The sequence below is a fragment of the Nerophis lumbriciformis genome, linkage group LG19, assembly GCF_033978685.3.
Source record: "Nerophis lumbriciformis linkage group LG19, RoL_Nlum_v2.1, whole genome shotgun sequence".
Taxonomy (NCBI): Eukaryota; Metazoa; Chordata; class Actinopteri; order Syngnathiformes; family Syngnathidae; genus Nerophis; species Nerophis lumbriciformis.
Window position 1 is genome coordinate 42,474,125 of NC_084566.2, and position 16,799 is coordinate 42,490,923.

At 42.2% G+C, this 16,799-nt stretch overlaps 1 protein-coding gene and 1 long non-coding RNA gene across 2 annotated transcripts in view; one reads left to right on the top strand and one right to left on the bottom strand.

Moving 5' to 3' along the window:
- LOC133618413 (uncharacterized) overlaps positions 1-15,758 on the top strand; it is a 53,215-nt gene extending 37,457 nt beyond the window's left edge. Inside the window, exon 3 of the long non-coding RNA XR_009817302.1 lies at positions 15,544-15,758. This is a non-coding gene — a long non-coding RNA (uncharacterized lncRNA). The remainder of the gene's footprint in view (positions 1-15,543) is intronic.
- The window catches only part of sema6ba (sema domain, transmembrane domain (TM), and cytoplasmic domain, (semaphorin) 6Ba), a 143,700-nt gene that overhangs the window by 23,291 nt on the left and 103,610 nt on the right, over positions 1-16,799 (bottom strand). The window contains exons 6-13 of the mRNA XM_061978748.2: positions 15,786-15,884; positions 15,619-15,709; positions 11,681-11,800; positions 3,476-3,564; positions 3,181-3,398; positions 2,983-3,114; positions 2,770-2,919; positions 2,516-2,689 (exon numbers count right to left, since the gene is read on the bottom strand). Coding sequence (XP_061834732.1) covers positions 2,516-2,689; positions 2,770-2,919; positions 2,983-3,114; positions 3,181-3,398; positions 3,476-3,564; positions 11,681-11,800; positions 15,619-15,709; positions 15,786-15,884 — 1,073 coding nt within the window. The remainder of the gene's footprint in view (positions 1-2,515; positions 2,690-2,769; positions 2,920-2,982; positions 3,115-3,180; positions 3,399-3,475; positions 3,565-11,680; positions 11,801-15,618; positions 15,710-15,785; positions 15,885-16,799) is intronic.

A 16,799-nucleotide genomic window follows, 5' to 3' on the forward strand; every position in this document is an offset into this window, starting at 1 on the left:
AATAATACTGTATAATAGACTGTATTTATATTATTCACATGTGAATAATGCTGTATAATAGACTGCATTTACATTATTCACATGTGAATAATGCTGTATAATAGACTATTTATATTATTCACTTGTGAATAATGCTGTATAATAGACTGTATTTATATTATTCACATGTGAATAACGCTGTATAATAGACTGTATTTACATTATTCACATGTGAATAATGCTGTATAATAGACTATTTATATTATTCACATGTGAATAATGCTGTATAATAGACTGTATTTATATTATTCACGTGTGAATAATGCTGTATAATAGACTGTATTTATATTATTCACATGTGAATAATGCTGTATATTAGACTATATATTATTCACATGTGAGTAATGCTGTATAATAGACTGTATTTACATTATTCACATGTGAATAATTCTGTATAATAGACTGTATTTATATCATTCACATGTGAATAATGCTGTATAATAGACTGTATTTATGTTATTCACATGTGAATAATGCTGTATAATAGACTGTATTTATACTATTCACATGTGAATAATGCTGTATAATAGACTGTATTTGTTATTCACATGTGCATAATGCTGTATAATAGACTATTTACATTATTCACATGTGAATAATTCTGTTTAATAGACTATTTATATCATTCACATGTGAATAATACTATATAATAGACTGTATTTATATTATTCACATGTGAATAATGTTGTATAATAGACTGCATTTACATTATTCACATGTGAATAATGCTGTATAATAGACTATAATATTCACATGTGAATAATGCTGTATAATAGACTGTATTTATATTATTCACATGTGAATAATGCTGTATAATAGACTGTATTTACATTCTTCACATGTGAATAATGCTGTATAATAGACTATTTATATTATTCACATGTGAATAATGCTGTATAATAGACTGTATTTATATTATTCAGATGTGAATAATGCTGTATAATGGACTGTATTTATATTATTCACATGTGAATAATGCTGTATAATGGACTGTATTTATATTATTCACATGTGAATAATGCTGTATAATAGACTGTATTTATGTTATTCACATGTGAATAATGCTGTATAATAGACTGTATTTATATTATTCACATGTGAATAATGCTGTATAATAGACTGTATTTATATTATTCACATGTGAATAATGCAGTATAATAGACTGTATTTATATTATTTACATGTGAATAATGCTGTGTAATAGACTGTATTTATATTATTCACATGTGAATAATGCTGTATAATAGACTGTATTTACATTATTCACATGTGAATAATGCTGTATAATAAACTGTATTCATATTATTCACACGTGAATAATGCTGTATAATAGACTATATTTATGTTATTCACATGTGAATAATGCTGTATAATAGACTGTATTTATGTTATTCACATGTGAATAATGCTGTATAATAGACTGTATTTATATTATTTACATTATATTATATTATTCACATGTAAAAAATACCCAAGTGTTTATTGTTTATTGTGAGCGAACTGTGGTGCTGAATTTCCCCCAGATATCAATAAAGTAATTTATATTCTATTCTATTCTATTTTATTCTATTCATTTCTGCCATAGGTCTCTGTTTGACTAATTTCACTTGATCAAACCTTTTATAGCATTCCATGTAACGATAAACGGTATTAATTAGGGATGTAACGGTATTGTAGATACAACAGTATTGAGGTTTCAAAATCCTCACAATGGTGCCTAATATCAAATAAACTTTGTAAATTTAGTTTTTTTCTGGCGCTTTTGCCTCGGCGTGTTTGAAAATAGACTACATCTCCCAAGATCCTCTGCGCAGGGTGGGACCGGCAAAGTGGGGGCCCGGAACGTCGTAAAGGAAAAGAGGAAGCATGCTGGCGAAGTGTGTTTGTAGAAGATAAGTGGAATAGTTTTTTTCCCTGACAGTTCTTGAACATGTCACCAAAATACATCCATAACCTTTTGAGTTATGTTGCTAAAGAACAGCCAAACAAACCCTGGCGAAAACATGAAGTCTTCGTCTCGTTTCCATGAAATGTTCATATCATTACATCCCCTATTCTAAACTACAAAATAACAAAAGTATGTATGAGTCCTGCTGATATCGTATTGGATCAATATCAGTATCGGCTATATATATCAATATCATATTGGAAGCGAAAAAGTTGTATCAGGACAGTCCTAGTGTCTTTGCATCCGGTCCTGCCTTAGTCGGGCTTTGATAGTGCCACGGTGGATTTCTGCCTCTTGTTCTGGGTTTGTCATTTACACAGAGCCGCGACACGGGAATAAAGCGCATCAAAGGCAGGTTTTACGCAGCGTGTAAACGTGGTGAAAGTGAAAATACAACAAAGCAGGAGCGCGGTGGCAGCTCTCTCTGTTAAAACGTCTTTTTAAATAAGACGCCGTATAACCGAGCACTCTGCCAAGAGGTGCCATCGATCTGAGCTCAAGGACAAACATCTCTTTCCTCCTACTCACTTGTCCGGGTTGAAACCCTCCACCTCCTCCAGGAAGACACTGCTGTGGGACACCGGATCACTGGGAATCATTAGGAACTTGAGAATGGTCCCTCGGGTGGAGCCCAGGAACAGGACTGTCCGGTTCCTATGGGGGCCGGCTTCTGTGTCCACCACCATAGCTGTCAACTGGTACCTGCGAAGACGAATCGACCGGGGAAACACCATTACTCCAAGTGGCTCAATATAATCTATTTCCTACTTGTGTCGCAGTACCGTCCCATTGTCTTGACCACCCACGGTCTGTGCCCTAGCAGTGGCACCGTCTCGTCCATCAGAGGGTGGGTTTTCACAAAGTTTAATACCTCGTCTGGCAGCGTGGTGGACGTACTAAATCTGGATCCCTGGACCGCGCATCCTCCAGGTCTGGAAAAACAAGATTTGGTGGATAAAGATCTGTGCGAGCTCGCAAATGCTGTGTAGGCATACCTCGGTCTGGGGACTGCCTCGTCTGGTACCGGAGTCCAAATGGACTCTGGGGATTTCTGCTCTTTGAAGCGTCCCTCGAAGGCGTGGGCCAGCTGCTGCATGTCAAACACGCACACGGCAGACCCGGGAATGCTGGCGGACGCAGAGGACAGAGATGAGAACAATCTTTGTGTGTGTGCATAGTACGTGTCCTGGTACCTGTTGGGGGGCGTGGAGAAGAGACCCAGGATGACATCTCGGCCTCGCATGCGGATGATGCCGCTGGTGGCGTGGAGGAGGTTGAAGTAAAAGTGTGAGTCTCCCGGGACGGAGCAGTTGAGCCGAGCCTTCAGGAAGGTGGTCCACTGTTTCTCCAGGACGCGCTGAGAGCCGCCCAGGTCCGACTTGCACACGCGGGCCACACGGGACACCATTACCTGGAATAACCCGGGACAGCACGTTCCAGTAAAGGCGTGGTAATGAAGGGAGAGATGGGAATAGGGCGGTGAAGAACCTTCTCCAGATGGTGAAACTCCATTGCCATTTCTCTGAAGAAGAAATAAATATGAGGCCCCCACTCCATGGCGCTCACAAAGTAGGGCTCTGCGTTAAGAGAAAAAACAATTATACAGTCAGTCGCATTTCCATCAACTCTTTGGTTTATCACGTTTTGGAGTACAGGTTTAAGGAAATACAGTCAAAGAGCCTATCACTGATCTGCATCTACTCCGAGGAATATATGAACTCTATGTTTGATGAATAAAAGTCCTTGATCTTTAAGGGGTTACAGTCCCAAACTGGGGAGTGCTCAGAGAGTATGGGGTAACGGACTGTCTTATTGTGGCAGTTCGCTCCCTGTGTAATCAGTGTCAGAGCTTGGTCCGCATTGCCGGCAGTGAGTCGGACACGTTTCCAGTGAGGGTTGGACTCCGCCAAGGCTGCCCTTTGTCACCGATTCTGTTCATAACCTTTATGGACAGAATTTCTAGGCGCAGTCAGGGCGTTGAGGGTATCTGGTTTGGTGGCTGCAGGATTAGGTCTCTGCTATTTGCAGATGATGTGGTCCTGATGGCTTCCTCCGGCCAAGATCTTCAGCTCTCACTGGATCGGTTCGCAGCCGAGTGTGAAGCGACTGGGATGGGAATCAGCACCTCCAAGTCCGAATCCATGGTTCTCTCCCGGAAAAGGGTGGAGTGCCATCTCCGGGTTGGGGAGGAGATCTTGCCCCAAGTGGAGGAGTTCAAGTACCTCGGAGTCTTGTTCACGAGTGGGGGAAGAGTGGATCGTGAGATTGACAGGCGGATCAGTGCGGCGTCTTCAGTAATGCGGACGCTGTATCGATCCGTTGTGGTGAAGAAGGAGCTGAGCCGGAAGGCAAAGCTCTCAATTTACCGGTCGATCTACGTTCCCATCCTCACCTATGGTCATGAGCTTTGGGTCATGACCAAAAGGACAAGATCACGGGTACAAGCGGCCGAAATGAGTTTCCTCCGCCGAGTGGCGGGGCTCTCCCTTAGAGATAGGGTGAGAAGCTCTGTCATTCGGGGGGAGCTCAAAGTAAAGCCGCTGCTCCTCCACATCGAGAGGAGCCAGATGAGGTGGTTCGGGCATCTGGTCAGGATGCCACCCGAACGCCTCCCTAGGAAGGTGTTTTGGGCACGTCCGACCGGTAGGAGGCCACGGGGAAGACCCAGGACACGCTGGGAAGACTATCTCTCCCGGTTGGCCTGGGAACGCCTCGGGATCCCCCGGGAGGAGCTGGACGAAGTGGCTGGGGAGAGGGAAGTCTGGGCTTCCCTGCTTAAGCTGCTTCCCCCGCGACCCGACCTCGGATAAGCGGAAGAAGATGGATGGATGGATGGATGGAGTCCCAAACTGAGGAGGTGTTTAGTTAGCCTTTCTTAAAGGCTTGAATACCGCTTGATGTAATGTCTCCAACAACCACACGGGGAAGGCTGTTCCACATTGTAATTGCAGAGTGGAGAAAGCTCCAGTCGAGGTGTTTGACTTTGGGATTTCCTTGGCATGGCTTGGTGGTACCCTCCGGGAGATACGACCTGAGATGTGGGCTGGGGGTAGAAGTGTTTTAAAATCCACAGGACAGCTTCTAAAGGGCGGTTGTTGCTGCAACTGCTTGCTGATGGCGAATTTCTGTAGAGCAAAGTCCTCGTCCACGCCAATGATTTTAAGAGCCTTTTTTTTAGGATGATGCCGAGCTGCCCGAGAGTGGTCTGCGCCGCATTCATCCAGGCTAGGCAGGGGTACTCCATAATGCTCCTGATGTTAGCTCTGCCTTTAGCGTCAAGCTTGTTTGGCCAGCTTACGTAGCGCTCCGAGACGTTGCTCAGCACGTTTGCAGATGTCGGACCACGTTAGTTTGGAGTCAATACAAAGATCCAGGACCTCTATCAGCTCCAAAGCTCGATTTTAGTGGCCCTGAAGAAGAGATCTGGACGGGATGGATTCCTCTTCCTGGACAGGATTATAGTGAAGTGAATGAATTAACTGAATGTTTATATTCATCTGGGAGAAAGCAAACCACTAGTTGAACTAGTAGGTATTTTAGTTTGGGCACATAATAACATAGGGCCCTTTAGTATTGACATTTGTGTGTGGATTGGATAAGTTCTTGCGGAAGAAAGGGCAATCAAATTTGACCTTGGTATGCAAAGGTGATGGCCCTATCTGTGAGAAGAGAGTAAATATTTAGCTTAATGCCAGTATCTAAGATACGACCTGCATCTGTTGTCTTTCCAGACACTTACACACAAACATCTCATTTTATGGTCAGGGTGTGCTGTCCTGACCTAGCACACACCCAGAGAAAGGAAGGTTTGGCATCTCCAAGTTAGGAGTACCTCATTTTTGACTTGACCTACTCCAGGAACTGCAGTCCTGTATAATGACGCTCGCTTGTAATAATGCAACTTTTAGTTCAGTAAAGCGTCTCCGACGTCCCTTTTTGATCCAGCCCCACCGCCGTGTTACTCTACTGTCCGGATGAGGACGACAAGACCAGAAATACACATCAACAGCCTTGCACTTTTTGGGCTGGAAAGTGACTCATCATCGGTGGTCACTCGAAGCGAGTATGACGATCCAACTGCTAGCGGGGTATCCCTTTAAGGAGGATGCCTGTGCGTGACTTTGTTTAACGTGGGGAGACTGGTGCACAGACAGTCACCACACGATCCTTGACAGAATCGGGTCAGGGTCCAGTGGCATGGAGTCCAAGACGACTGGGGACCCTTTTCTGCTGCAGCCTTCATCCGCCATCCCAGCCGCTCCATAGGGTTAGCAATCATCCTCCGCCTGTTCCACCGTTGAGGTCTTGGGTTGTTATTTCCCCATAAGTGGGCCCACATTGATGTGAGGGTGCCTTCTTCCGCCATCGCAACCGTTGTGGTGGTTCATACATCTACTGTCTTCCGCCTGCTCCGCCGTTGAGGTCTTCACCGTATCCCTGGCTAGGGGGCAGTCAGGTACTAGGCCTTTGCCAAGGGCCACCTGGGGTAACAGTAGTAAAGGGGTTAACCTCCTAGTGCCCCAAGACCCCATAGAGGAGCCTCCACTGCCTGATGCACTTTAACGTCATGCCCAGGACGCAAGTGACTATCCAGGTGTCCAGCCCACTTTCGGATGTTCTCCAGGTCTGCAACTACCTCTGATACATTTAAAGTTGTTGTAGGTGCGAAGATGGTGGAGTCGTCCGCATACAGGAATACGGCGTTCTCACACTGTCCCACATCTATGAAGATGGAGAATAGCAATGGGCTGAGAACCGATCCCTGGGGTACAGATGAAGATTGACCAGAGAGCGCAACCTTGATGGTTCTTCCTTGAAGGTAGTTCTGACTCGCTCATTGAATATTCATATCCTCTTTAATCGATCACCGTAGACCACTTTTGACCTGTTGGAGTCTTGTTTAGCGCCTCTCCCCACAGCAAGACTACCCTGCAGAGTCCAATAACCTGAATGTGTCACTCTGTCTGTACGCGCCCCACTTAAAGATAATCATGTAACGGAACCCCACTGGGAGGGGTCCCACAGTGTAGCGCTTTGGACACAAGAATTGGGGCACAGAACCGGTGAACTTCAATTGAAAGCCACGACTCTGCAGGTACAGAGGTCGCAAAGTCAGGCCTGCGAAAACCTTTCCACTGGGATTGAGGTCGTCTACCAAATTCCAATTCAGTTTCATGAATTCGAATTGAGGCTGTCAACTGGAAGTAGAACTGCGATGCCAATTTGAACTGGGAGGGTTAAAGAATTTGAATAGATTATTGTGGCGCATTCCAGAATCAGAACCAGGAGAGACCATAGACAGGTAGACACGGGTTGGAGAGCATAACAATGTAAATGTGGAGGAAAATTAGTGTTTGTTTATGTATTTATTTACAGACATAATTTAGTTTTCTTTTGTCTGTTCTGCAAAAAGGTAATCCCCAGAAGCGTTCCGCTTATATTTAAAATATGCATGATCATATTGCATACTTGCCAACCTTGAGACCTCCGATTTCGGGAGGTGGGGGGTGGGGGCGGGGGGCGTGGTTGGGGGCGTGGTTAAGATATATATATATAAGAAATATTTGACTTTCAGTGAATTCTAGCTATATATATATATAAATAAAATAAATACTTGAATTTCAGTGTTCATTTACAAACTACAACTCACAAACACTTTAGAGTTAGGCTCCACCATCAGAATGTGTACTTAAACTTATAAAGATCACATGGATATTATTCAGTGAGTTGATTCACCAAAACGAACCTGTTATACAGGAGGAAAAAGCACACAGGACGTTTCAATTGTTCACAGACTGGTCGCGCTCATCAGAATGACAAGACACTTCCGGTCTGCAGGTGATAGCATTCAATTGGGAAGAAACGCCCTACTGCCCCCTACTGACCAATGTGAATACTGATAAATGTGTAATGACGGCTCCAAAAACGAATTCAAACCACAAAATAAAATAAATAAATCAACACAAAAATGTGACACATTATGGGTGGGTCACATATGCATGTACAGTAGATGGCAGTATTGTCCTGTTTAAAAGTGTCACAACATTGCTGTTTACGGCAGACGAACTGCTTTACGGTAGACACTGTTGTTGTGTGTCGTCAACACGTCACTCAGGTTTTTCGGGAGAAAATTTGTCCCGGGAGGTTTTCGGGAGAGGCGCTGAATTTCGGGAGTCTCCCGGAAAATCCGGGAGGTTTGGCAAGTATGTCATATTGCCTTATTTTGAGTTTGTTAGTGTTCTCCTGTGCTTAGTGTCTTGTAGTTCCTGCCCTGCGCTCTTATTTTGGTGGCACTTTCTGTTGTGTTGGTGTTTTTCCGTAACCGCGCCACATCTTTCCCTGAGCACTGATCCACACACCTGCTTTTTGTTAGCATTGAGGTCTATTTAAGTTTAGTCTGAGCTACCATTAATGAATAGTCATTCATGCGGACGCTTATTCCTTCTGCCGAGAGTTTTTGCTGTGCTCCAGCGTTCCATTTTGTTGTTTTGCAGCCTGTCAGTTTTTAGTTTAGTTTCTGCATAGCCTTCCCTATGCTTCGGTGCCCTTCCAAGTGGTACTCGTCTTACGTTCGTCTTTGTCATTACATTAAACGAGCCATATGTAGGAATCTGGCCAGAAGTGGTACTACAATCTTGGTTTAGAATTCTGTAGTCTCCCTGATTGAGGTTGCCAAATCCAGCTGGATGGACTGGGCTACTCCAAGGAACTTCAAACTTCCACTGCCTCTTACTCGGGGTTGAGGTGCTGGGACCATAATAGCTGAATAGATAGCGTTTTGTCAATAACAAATCTCTAACCGACACATTTTACACAGAATGAGGCTATTTTCATGAAGAAGTATGTAATGCCTGCGTACAATATCACAACAATTATATGGTTCTTGTCAGTACTATCAGAAAACAAAGACTAAAACCAACTACAACCAACTCTAGCAATGGTTATACTGGTGAAAATAAGCAGAGCATGCTTAGCAGCCTAATGTACGCCCAAAACTAAAGAGGAGATATCTTACCAAGGTATGCCTATAGGCTACTGTTTCAAACCTTTCAGATTGCCATATAACTTGGTAGATGTAGTCCAGAATATGTAAACACCAATTAGGAACTATTTTATCATGTGATTTGGCTGTCTCCATATCTTTCACATTGCCATGATGACTAATGTTGGAACCATTGTGTTAGATCCACTATGGACTGGACTCTCACTATTATGTTAGATCCACTATGGACTGGACTCTCACTATTATGTTAGATCCACTATGGACTGGACTCTCACACTATTATGTTAGATCCACTATGGACTGGACTCTCACTATTATGTTAGATCCACTATGGACTGGACTCTCACTATTATGTTAGATCCACTATGGACTGGACTCTCACACTATTATGTTAGATCCACTATGGACTGGACTCTCACTATTATGTTAGATCCACTATGGACTGGACTCTCACTATTATGTTAGATCCACTATGGACTGGACTCTCACTATTATGTTAGATCCACTATGGACTGGACTCTCACACTATTATGTTAGATCCACTATGGACTGGACTCTCACACTATTATGTTAGATCCACTATGGACTGGACTCTCACTATTATGTTAGATCCACTATGGACTGGACTCTCACTATTATGTTAGATCCACTATGGACTGGACTCTCACTATTATGTTAGATCCACTATGGACTGGACTCTCACACTATTATGTTAGATCCACTATGGACTGGACTCTCACACTATTATGTTAGATCCACTATGAACTGGACTCTCACACTATTATGTTAGATCCACTATGGACTGGAGTCTCACTATTATGTTGGATCCACTATGGACTGGACTCTCACTATTATGTTAGATCCACTATGGACTGGACTCTCACTATTATGTTAGATCCACTATGGACTGGACTCTCACTATTATGTTAGATCCACTATGGACTGGACTCTCACTATTATGTTAGATCCACTATGGACTGTACTCACACTATTATGTTAGATCCATTATGGACTGGACTCTCAAGCTATTAACTAGATCCACTATGGACTGGACTCTCACACTATTATGTTGGATCCACTATGGACTGGAGTCTCACTATTATGTTGGATCCACTATGGACTGGACTCTCACTATTATGTTAGATCCACTATGGACTGGACTCTCACACTATTATGTTAGATCCACTATGGACTGGACTCTCACTATTATGTTCGATCCACTATGGACTGGACTCTCACTATTATGTTCGATCCACTATGGACTGGACTCTCACACTATTATGTTCGATCCACTATGGACTGGACTCTCACTATTATGTTAGATCCACTATGGACTGGACTCTCACTATTATGTTCGATCCACTATGGACTGGACTCTCAATATTATGTTAGATCCACTATGGACTGGACTCTCACTATTATGTTAGATCCACTATGGACTGGACTCTCACTATTATGTTAGATCCACTATGGACTGGAGTCTCACTATTATGTTAGATCCACTATGGACTGGACTCTCACTATTATGTTAGATCCACTATGGACTGGACTCTCACACTATTATGTTAGATCCACTATGGACTGGACTCTCACACTATTATGTTAGATCCACTATGGACTGGACTCTCACACTATGTTAGTTCTACTACAGACTGGACTCTCACAATATTATGTTAGAGCCGCTATGGACTGGACTCTCACACTATTATGTTAGACCCACTATGGACTGGACTCTCACTATTATGTTAGATCCACTATGGACTGGACTCTCACTATTATGTCAGATCCACTATGGACTGGACTCTCACTATTATGTCAGATCCACTATGAACTGGACTCTCACTATTATGTTAGATCCACTATGGACTGGACTCTCACTATTATGTTAGATCCACTATGGACTGGACTCTCACTATTATGTTAGATCCACTATGGACTGGACTCTCACACTATTATGTTAGATCCACTATGGACTGGACTCTCACACTATTATGTTAGATCCACTATGGACTGGACTCTCACACTATTATGTTAGATCCACTATGGACTGGACTCTCACACTATTATGTTAGATCCACTATGCACTGGACTCTCACACTATTATGTTAGATCCACTATGGACTGGACTCTCACTATTATGTTAGATCCACTATGGACTGGACTCTCACTATCATGTTAAATCCACTATGGACTGGACTCACACTATTATGTTAGATCCACTATGGACTGGACTCTCACAATATTATGTTAGATCCACTATGGACTGGACTCTCACAATATTATGTTAGATCCACTATGGACTGGACTCTCACTATTATGTTAGATCCACTATGAACTGGACTCTCACTATTATGTTAGATCCACTATGGACTGGACTCTCACTATTATGTTAGATCCACTATGGACTGGACTCTCACTATTATGTTAGATCCACTATGGACTGGACTCTCACTATTATGTTAGATCCACTATGGACTGGACTTGCACCTTCATACAGCCTCCTTTAGTACCTTGCTGTGAAATATAGTGTGTTGATCTTTGCACCGTGGTGGCTTGCACTCAATTTCATGGTACACAGTACCCGGGCAGTAAAGATGTGGTATGGCCTTGTGCTCCATCATACGTTCTATTCCTGTCCCCGTTCTGCCTAATTTTCGCTCTTGGCACGGGCGCAAATGTGGGAAAGGTACCTCGGAACCACTTGGAGTCGTGTTTGACCGTGCGTAGGGCGGGGCTGTCGCCCAGGCTGCGGTAGATCACGGCGTCGATGGCCAGGAAGTCCGTCACGGTGCCGGTGAAAAGACTTCCATCTGAGAACGTGAGCAGCGAGACATGAAGATGGAGAGGAAGGAGAGATAGAACACAAGGTCATGTGACTAGAAATACTCTAAAACACTTCAGAAAACACCTGACTGTCCAAGTCCCACCATAATGACACAATACAGTAGTGTAGTAGACCTAAGTATTCATTAAGTCCCACCATAATGACACAATACAGTAGTGTAGTAGACCTAAGTATTCATTAAGTCCCACCATAATGACACAATACAGTAGTGTAGTAGACCTAAGTATTCATTAAGTCCCACCATAATGACACAATACAGTAGTGTAGTAGACCTAAGTATTCATTAAGTCCCACCATAATGACACAATACAGTAGTGTAGTAGACCTAAGTATTCATTAAGTCCCACCATAATGACACAATACAGTAGTGTAGTAGGCCTAAGTATTCATTAAGTACCAGCATAATGACAACATTAAAATACAGTAGCGTAGTAGACCTAAGTATTCATTAAGTACCACCATAATGACAACATAAAATACAGTAGTGTAGTAGACCTAAGTATTCATCAAGTACCACCATAATGACAACATTAAATACAGTAGTGTAGTAGACCTAAGTATTTATTAAGTACCACCATAATGACAACATTAAATACAGTAGTGCAGTAGACCTAAATACTAATTAAGTACCACCATAATGACGACATTAAATACAGTAGTGTAGTAGACCTAAGTATTCATTAAGTACCACCATAATGACAACATTAAATACAGTAGTGTAGTAGACCTAAGTATTCATTAAGTACCACCATAATGACAACATTAAATACAGTAGTGTAGCAGACCTAAGTATTCATTAAGTACCACCATAATGACAACCTTAAAATACAGTAGCGTAGTAGACCTAAGTATTCATTAAGTACCATCATAATGACTACATTAAATACAGTAGTGTAGTAGGCCTAAGTATTCATTAAGTACCACCATAATGACAACATTAAATACAGTAGTGTAGTAGACCTAAGTATTCATTAAGTACCACCATAATGACGACATTAAATACAGTAGTGTAGTAGACCTAAGTATTCATTAAGTACCACCTTAATGACAACATTAAATACAGTAGTGTAGTAGACCTAAGTATTCATTAAGTACCACCATAATGACAACATTAAATACAGTAGTGTAGTAGGCCTAAGTATTCATTAAGTACCACCATAATGACAACATTCAATACAGTAGTGTAGTAGACCTAAGTATTCATTAAGTACCACCATAATGACAACATTAAAATACAGTAGTGTAGTAGACCTAAGTATTCATTAAGTACCACCATAATGACAACATTAAATACAGTAGTGTAGTAGACCTAAGTATTCATTAAGTACCACCATAATGACAACATTAAATACAGTAGTGTAGTAGACCTAAGTATTCATTAAGTACCTCCATAATGACAACATTAAATACAGTAGTGTAGTAGACCTAAGTATTCATTAAGTACCACCATAATGACAACATTAAATACAGTAGTGTAGTAGACCTAAGTATTCATTAAGTACCACCATAATGACAACATTAAATACAGTAGTGTAGTAGACCTAAGTATTCATTAAGTACCACCATAATGACGACATTAAATACAGTAGTGTAGTAGACCTAAGTATTCATTAAGTACCACCATAATGACAACATTAAATACAGTAGTGTAGTAGACCTAAGTATTCATTAAGTACCACCATAATGATGACATTAAATACAGTAGTGTAGTAGACCTAAGTATTCATTAAGTACCACCATAATGACAACATTAAATACAGTAGTGTAGTAGACCTAAGTATTCATCAAGTACCACCATAATGACAACATTAAATACAGTAGTGTAGTAGACCTAAGTATTCATCAAGTACCACCATAATGACAACATTAAATACAGTAGTGTAGTAGACCTAAGTATTCATTAAGTACCACCATAATGACAACGTTAAATACAGTAGTGTAGTAGACCTAAGTATTCATTAAGTACCACCATAATGACAACATTAAATACAGTAGTGTAGTAGACCTAAGTATTCATTAAGTACCTCCATAATGACGACATTAAAATACAGTAGCGTAGTAGCCCCAAGTATTCATGAAAAACAAGGCAGAGGTTTTATTTAACAATATATTTACGCTAAATTCCGGACTATAAGCCGCTACCTTTTTCCTACGCTTTGAACCCTGCAGCTCATAAAACGACGAGGCTATTTTATGAATTTTTCCTCGCTGACGTCCATTATGCAAATAGTTAAAAACTAAAACAAAACAAAAACAAACACTGAAAAGGTTACCGTTTGTGCTACGGCGCCATCTTTTGGAGGAGATTGCTCACTGCGGGTGCTGCAATGCTCCTCTTTTAGGTTGCTTTCAACCGGAAGTAGAAGTGCCTTTCCATGTTATAGCCGTCCATAGCGGTTCTACTCGTGCATATTCTTCATTTATCAACGTCTGTATGTTTTACAATATAACTACAACTATTCATTCTTAGTAGACGTTCCCATGTGTGATGTCTGTAAGAGTGTTTTTATGCATATACGTACGTGCTAATGTAATCAAGCGAGCGTCGTTAGCATTAGCTAACATGCTAACCCGTTTACGGGTGTCTGTGCTAGTATCATTAAGTTACAACAACATTCTTTTTCCAATGTTTCAAGGTCATTGAGTCTGTTTAGCGGGTCCGTGACCATGACTTCTGTTTTGTTTGGTCGGCCGTTTTACTGCCTTGTTACAGACACTGTTTGGAAACGATTAAGGTATGTAGATAATTTATACACATTTTTCCGTGTAAATAAGTATTGTATCCTCCTACGGTGTGCAGGGAAGCATTTTTAGCTATTTCTCGTCCTCCAGTGATAATGGTACTTGCAAGAAACTTCCTTTATTTGTCGCCATTGGAGACGAGGATTAGTGATTTGGAAGTAGCTAAAAACACTGCCTTCATGTACAAATTACATTACAGTACATCGTAGGGTTGTACGGTATACCGGTACTAGTATAGCACCGCGATACTGATGAATCATATTCGGTACTATACCGCCCCCTAAAAAGTACCAGTCCCCCCAAGTTCCCTGTCTTTTTTTTTGGTTCTGTTTTGTCTGATCCGCCGTTTTACCTCCGTGTTACAGGCAGCCTTTGCAAACAATTGAGGTATGTAAATAAACATTTACAAAATATGTCGTACCGGTTTACACCTGTAGTCTGGTGCGGTGGCCGAATACTTTTGGCAATGTAGTGTACATGTACTAGGGTTGTCCCCATACCAATATTTTGGTACCGGTACCTAGACTTATAGTCAGGTGTGGCTAATATATGGAAAAATATTTTGTTTGTTGTTAAATTTTGTGGGTGCGGCTTAAATACCCCAAATAGTTTTGACCACTGTAGCATTACACACAGTTTGAACAGTAACACTGTGTTTGAATATAGGAAAAGTGGTTAGAGTGTCCGCCCTTAGATCGGTAGGAGTTCAAAAATGGGAGCCATTACCTCCCTGCTTGGCACTCAGCATCAAGGGTTGGAATTGGGGGTTAAATCACCAAAAATGATTCCCGGGCGTGGCCACCGCTGCTGCTCACTGCTCCCCTCCCCTCCCAGGAGGTGATCAAGGGTGATGGGTCAAATGCAGAGAATAATTTTCGCCACACCTAGTGTGTGTTTGTGACAATCATTGCTACTTTAACTTAAAACACCGTACTTTAATCACGTGATTCATTGGTGTACCACTAGATGGAGCCCTTGTTGAGAACCCTGATCTAAACCCATACGTTGGCCTCTCGAAAAGGAGGAAGTGGACAACAGTACCTGCGAATAGCGCCACGTTGGCGTGGCGTGGGTCGTACGGGCAGCGCGCCATCCCGCTGACGGTCTCCCCCACCATTTCCAGGGTGTCTCTCTGCAGCGGGGAGGACAGGACCACGGCTCAGGAGGAGGCAGGCAAACACAGAACGGGCGGGCGGGCGGCGACTCACGGTGTAGTTGGCGCACAGCGGGTTGAAGGCGTTGGTGCCGCACACAAACAGACCTCCGTGCTGCCGCAGCAGGACCTTCACGAAGTTGCGACACTCCCCCTGCGGGAGGAAGCGCCACAATAAAGCGTCACAGAGATGACACTCCTTTAGGTGGAGGCGCTGGAAAATTAACGACGCGGGCCGGGATGATGAAAGTTGACATGTCCAACCTTCTGTGATTTTTACGACACTAACAGAAGGACTTGAAGGAGCAGCGGGGGGGACATGAACGATTGAACATGTAGACACTTTCACAGTAAGAGCTCGGAAGGCATGTATCCATTTTCTACCGCTTGTCCCTTTTTGTGTTGTAATATGGTTTCTGTAGGAAGACAAACACGACACAAACCTTCCTAAGCCCACTGTTTAATATGTTTATGCTTCACTGATGAGTGTTTGGCGAGCGCCGTTTTGTCCTACTCATTTCAGTGGCCCTCGAACTCACCGTTGTGTGGACCGTGACTCAACAGTGTGTTTACATATACAACTTTCTCCGACGCTGCCACAGAAAGACGTGTTTTATGCCACTCCTACTTGGTCTCATTTTGTCCACCAAACGTTTTATACTGTGCGTGAATGCTCAAAGGTGAGCTTTGTTGATGTTATTGACTTGTTATGGCGCGCTAAACAGGCATATATTTAGTTTTACGACAACATAATTTTTGTAATGTTTCAAATTTCTCAGTGAATTCGCCAACACGTCCCCGTGGATTTATTGAGTTTTTTTGGCTGATTGAAAAGCGAGCTTGCGCAGCTAGTGGGTGTGTGTCCATGACTTCTGTTTTGTCCGATCCGCCGTTTTGCTGCCTTGTTACAGACAGCGTTTGGAAACGATTAAGGTATGTAGATATGGTGGAGAATGCATATATGTTTAAAAGTTCTTTTTTTATTCATAGTCATGTTTGGATCAGCTTGTACTTTTCCATTGTATACTCTGTATACCAGTTTCTCTTTGTCTACAGAGGTCTGTTTAGT